The 5,330-nt window shown below is 50.5% G+C and overlaps 1 protein-coding gene across 1 annotated transcript in view; it reads right to left on the reverse strand.

Annotated features, from left to right (window-relative positions):
- LOC112069581 (mucin-2-like) overlaps positions 1-5,330 on the reverse strand; it is a 28,232-nt gene that overhangs the window by 21,315 nt on the left and 1,587 nt on the right. Inside the window, exons 2-3 of the mRNA XM_024136922.2 lie at positions 2,697-3,296; positions 3-1,133 (exon numbers count right to left, since the gene is read on the reverse strand). Of these exons, the coding sequence (XP_023992690.2) occupies positions 3-1,133; positions 2,697-3,296 (1,731 nt within the window). The remainder of the gene's footprint in view (positions 1-2; positions 1,134-2,696; positions 3,297-5,330) is intronic.

Genomic DNA, 5,330 nt, shown 5'->3' on the forward strand with positions numbered 1-5,330 from the left:
ACGATAACAGGAGAGTCTGTTCCCACGATAACAGGAGAGTCTGTTCCCACGATAACAGGAGAGTCTGTTCCCACGATAACAGGAGAGTCTGTTCCTATGGTAACAGGAGAGTCTGCTCCCACAGTTATCTCTATCCTCCTCAGTGGTACAGCCTCCTGATCTAAGGCAGGGGGTTCTGTGCTGTCTCCCCGAAGAGGCTCAGTCTCTGTAGGTTGGGTTGACCCTTGGCCTATGTCACTAGAAACACCCTGTGTGCAGAGGTCAACATACAGATCACTGGTGATCTCTAGGAAGACTCCTGTAGGACTGTAGGGGAATATAGCGTCCTCCGTCTCCTCTGTGCTTGACAGTCCAACATGGTCAGAGTCAGTGTCCTCCTCTCTCACCCCGGACAGGGAATGGGTTGGTCCTGTCCTGTCCTCTCTAGTCGAGGTCTTTGATAACAGCTGTGAGTCTTCTGATCCTGCCCTGTCAGAGGGAGGCGGACAGTCTGTGTTGGGGAGGGAGTGTGGGTGGGGGGGCAGGCATTCCTCACTCCACCCCACAGCGTCAGACTGGGGATGAGCAGAAGCAGGCTGGAGCTCTACGGAGGTGTAACCTTCTCCCAGCCAGCCCTCATCCCTCGTACTCTCCCCAGGTGAGGGCTCACTGTCCCTGGGTGTCTCTGTGCCGGAGCCCCCCTGGTCCAGGAGCTCAGGGATTAGGCCCTGGGTTTGAACGGCATCCTTCTTCAGGGGTCGTGAACTAACGCTCTGTGTTCGTATCTCTGTAATTCCTTCACCGCCTAGCCCAGGAGCTGGGACAGGTGAGGCTAACTGGGATTCCAATTGGTTGATCCCCTTCCTATTTTGCGATGGTGAGAGAGACAGATCATGTGACAGGATGTTGGAAAGAGGTATGGCCCCACGGGTGTCTAGCAAGGGAGGAAGTCCCACCTCGACAGGAAGTCCCACCTCCACGGACGACATGATTGAACAGATCCCATTCACCGTCTCCTCTGTCCCCGACGGTTCAGGTGGCTCTGATGAGTTCCTGATTGTGACACACACCGTGTGCTCTTCCTGGCAGTGGGCACGTGATCCACATGCCTCACCGTGAGTCTTTGTAGCACTGAGGAAGGCCTGAGGCTGGGTCTTTGTGACAGGTCCGTTGGGGATACCCACACATGGACAGGCTGAATGGACCATCCCTGTGGTTTCTAAACTGTGTGGTGCTGGGTTGTATTTCACTGTGGTGGGTGGACTACTCCTCTCTGTGGTAGGTGGACTACTCCTCTCTGTGGTAGGTGGACTACTCCTCTCTGTGGTGGGTGGACTACTCCTCTCTGTGGTGGGTGGACTACTCCTCTCTGTGGTGGGTGGACTACTCCTCTCTTGAGGTGCGGTGGAACTACTCCTCTCTGTGGTGGGTGGACTACTCCTCTCTGTGGTGGGTGGACTACTCCTCTTCTGTGGTGGGGGACTACTCCTCTCTGTGGTGGTCGGACTACTCCTCTCTGTGGTGGGTGGACTTACTCCTCTCTGTGGTGGGTGACTACTCCTCTCTGTGGTGGGTGGACTACTCCTCTCTGGGTGGGTGGACTACTCCCTCTGTGGTGGGTGGACTACTCCTCTCTGTGGTGGGTGGACTACTCCTCTCTTGTTGTGTGGGGGACTACTCCTCTCGTGTGGTGGGTGGACTACTCCTCTCTGTGGTGGGGGACTACTCCTCTCTGTGGTGGGTGGACTACTCCTCTCTGTGGTGGGGGACTACTCTCTTCCTTGGTGGTGGACTAAACTCCTCTCTGTGGTGGGTGGACTACTCCTCTCTGTGGTGGGTGGACTACTCCTCTCTGTGGTGGGTGGACTACTCCTCTCTGTGGTGGGTGGACTACTCCCCTCTGTGCGTTGTGTGTCCATACAGATTGTGTCTGTGGTGTGTGTTTCTGTACACTGTGTGTCAGTACTGGGCTCTGCAATTAGTTCACAGTATGTGTCCGGCTTTGCTGTGTTGTGTGTGAGTCTGCAGTGTGGGTCTGGTTTGGCGGTGTTGTGTGTGAGTCTGCAGTGTGTCTCTGTTGTGTTGTGTGTGTCTATGCAGTGTGTCTCTGCAATGTGCTGGTTGTGTGTCACCTGTCTGTCGGTACTAGATGTATTCTGGCTGGCAAGGCTTACCTGCTCCAGGTGACTGCTGTGTATTTGTGAATTATGTTTCTCTACACTGTGCAGAGTGGACAGCAGATCTATATGTTTTATATCCATGCTATGTTGATTAAATATCCCTGTGTTGGCTAACCCTGTGCTCTCTTTCCCTGTTCTACCTGTGTTGGCTAACCCTGTGCTCTCTTTCCCCGTTTTACCTGTGTTGGGTAACCCTGTGATCTCTTTCCCTGTTCTACCTGTGTTGGCTAACCCTGTGCTCTCTTTCCCTGTCCTACCTGTGTTGGCTAACCCTGTGCTCTCTTTCCCTGTTCTACCTGTGTTGGCTAACCCTGTGCTCTCTTTCCCTGTTCTACCTGTGTTGGCTAACCCTGTGCACCATTTGTCTGTGCTGCTCTGCATTTGTGTCTCTGTGCCGTTTCTCTGTGTAAACGTTTCCGTGCTTTGTGAGATGTCGAGCTGGTGTCCGGCTGGGCAATTCTGTCTGTGGGACTCTGTCTGGTCTATTAGTGTTTTCTGATTACCTGTGATTTGAGTGACATGAACCACTGTACTGACTTTCTCTGTTCTATGCTGGGTTTCTGTCTCTGTGCTGTGTTTCTCTGTGCTATGCTGGGTTTCTATCTCCGTGCTGTGTTTGTGTCGCTTCTTCTCTGCGCTGTGTTGTAGGTTATGAATCTCTATGCTGTATCTCTCTGTGTTTATGTATGTGTTTGTTATCTCTGTGTTGCAAGGCTGATTCTGTGCTGTATCTGTGCTGGGCTGTTTCTCTGTGCTGGGTCTGCATACGTGAGTCTCTGTGTTCTCTGTGCTGTGGTTGTGCTGGCTCCTCGGTGCTGTGTATCTGGCTCTACAGTGCCCCTCGGTGTGGTATCTGCTGTTCTTCCATCCCGCGTGTACGTCCTCCATCCCCAGTACGGCAGACAACGTGTCAGACAACGTGTCACACAGCGTGTCACACAGCGTGTCACTGTTCCATGAACACGAGTCAAAGTACTCCTCCGACGAGGTGCTGTCACTCCCACCACCGCTCCACTTCCTCACCTTGTCCCGGCTCCAGTCTTGGGGGTCGCCGGGTCCCAAATCCCCCTCCTCCACCTCTAATTGTAATCCCTCTGTGTTCTGCAGTCCTTCTGAGTCCTCAAGAGCTTCCTGGGTCTGCAGAGAGAGAAAAATAAGAGAGATATAAATCAATGAAGGAGTAAGTTAACACTGCTAAGAGTCTGATAGCGATAAGATGATCTTGTAGAGGCTCAGATAACTCTGCATACAACACAGTGCATTCAGTAAATCAGAGAGAGATACAGCGTCAGGCCCCGGTGCATTCAGTAAATCAGAGAGAGATAACGTCAGGCCCCGGTGCATTCAGTAAATCAGAGAGAGATAACGTCAGGCCCTGGTGGCATTCAGTAATCAGAGGAGAGATAAAAGCATCAGGCCACCAGTTGCATTCAGTAAATCAGAGGAAAGATAGTGTCAGGCCCCGGTGATTCAGTAAATCAGGAGAGATTAACGTCAGCCCCGGTGCATTCAGTAAATCAGAGAGGGATACAGCGTCACCCTGGTGCATTCAGTAAATCAGAGAGAGATATAACATCAGGCACCAGTGCATTCAGTAAATCAGAGAAAGATAGTGTCAGGCCCCAGTGCCTTCAGTAAATCAGAGAGATATACAGCGTCAGGCCCTGGTGCGTTCAGTAAATCAGAGAGAGATATAACGTCAGGCCCCGGTGCATTCAGTAAACCAGAGAGATATAGCGACAGGCCCCGATGCCTTCAGTAAATCAGAGAAAGATATAACATCAGGCACTGGGAAGGTACAGTTGACTAGGTGCCTGGCATCTCCTCCACATGGGAAAATCTGTCAGAGGACAAATAATGGATCTATCTACACACACTACGTTGACAAAAGTATGTGGACACCTGTTCGTCGAACATCTCATTCCAAAATCATGGGCATTAATATTGAGTCGTTCCCCTCTTTGCTGCTATAACAGCCTCCTCTCTTCTGGAAAGGCTTTCCACTAGATGTTGGAACATTGCTGTGGGGACTTGCTTCCATTCAGCCACAGCATTAGTAAAGTCGGGCACTGATGTTGGGAGATTATGCCTGGCTCGCGGTCGGTGTTCAAATTCATCCCAAAGGTGATCAATGGGGTTGAGGTCAGGGCTCTGTGCAAGCAGTCAAGTTCTTCCAAACCGATCTCAAAAAAACATTCCTGTATGGACCTCACTTTGTGCACGGGGAAATTGCAATGCTGAAACAGGAAAGGGCCTTCCTCAAACTGTTGCCACAAAGTTGGAAGCACAGAATTGTCTAGAATGTCATTGTGGGGGCCTAGCCCAAACCATGAAAAACAGCCCCAGACCATTATTCCTCCACCAAGTTTTACAGTTGGCATTATGCATTGGGGCAGGTAGCGTTCTCTTGGCATCCGCCTAACCCAGATTCGTCCATCGGACTGCCAGATGGTGAAGCGTTATTCATCACTGCAGAGAATGCGTTTCCACTGCTCCAGTCCAATGGAGGAAGCTTTACACCACTCCAGCCGACGCTCGGCATTGCGCATGGTGATCTCACAGGCTGACCACACCGCTCTAGTCGCGTGTGATTTAGAAATCTAGATTTAGAAATCTATGTTATTCAATTATTGCACCCACACTGCTCACGCGTGTCAACAATCATCTGCAACACCCAGGGCTAAAATAAAATCTGTTCTATTTCTGACACAGATCGCGCTGCAAGTCCTGCCTCTCCCATCTCCTCATTGGTTTATAGAAGCAGGTACCCACGTGCCATCTCCTCATTGGTTATACCAACGTGGGTGACTGAAAGACGAACGGGGTCAGTGGCGGTAATGCACCTAATTTATGAAAGTTGCCAATCGCAAAATAAAGTCAAGAGAAGAAAAAGCCTGGAAGGAGGAGAGATGACTAGAAACGATTCGGTTGACCGTTTTATGTGTGGGTTAATTTGTCGGAGTAGAGGACCTTGTGCATTTCAGGTAAAATAACAACTCAATGTTTATATCCCAGGACAAATTAGCTAGCAACAGCAGGCTAACTAGCTAAATTGCCATAAATGTTTAATGCTTTTCGACCCGTCCCCAAATTAATATAATTGGTTCAGAGTTTGTTTTGATATTTTAACCTGCGTGTCGTGATCGCGTTTGGTGTAGAGGGACAAAATAA

Source organism: Salvelinus sp. IW2-2015, unplaced genomic scaffold (genome assembly GCF_002910315.2).
Source record: "Salvelinus sp. IW2-2015 unplaced genomic scaffold, ASM291031v2 Un_scaffold1052, whole genome shotgun sequence".
Taxonomy (NCBI): domain Eukaryota; kingdom Metazoa; phylum Chordata; class Actinopteri; order Salmoniformes; family Salmonidae; genus Salvelinus; species Salvelinus sp. IW2-2015.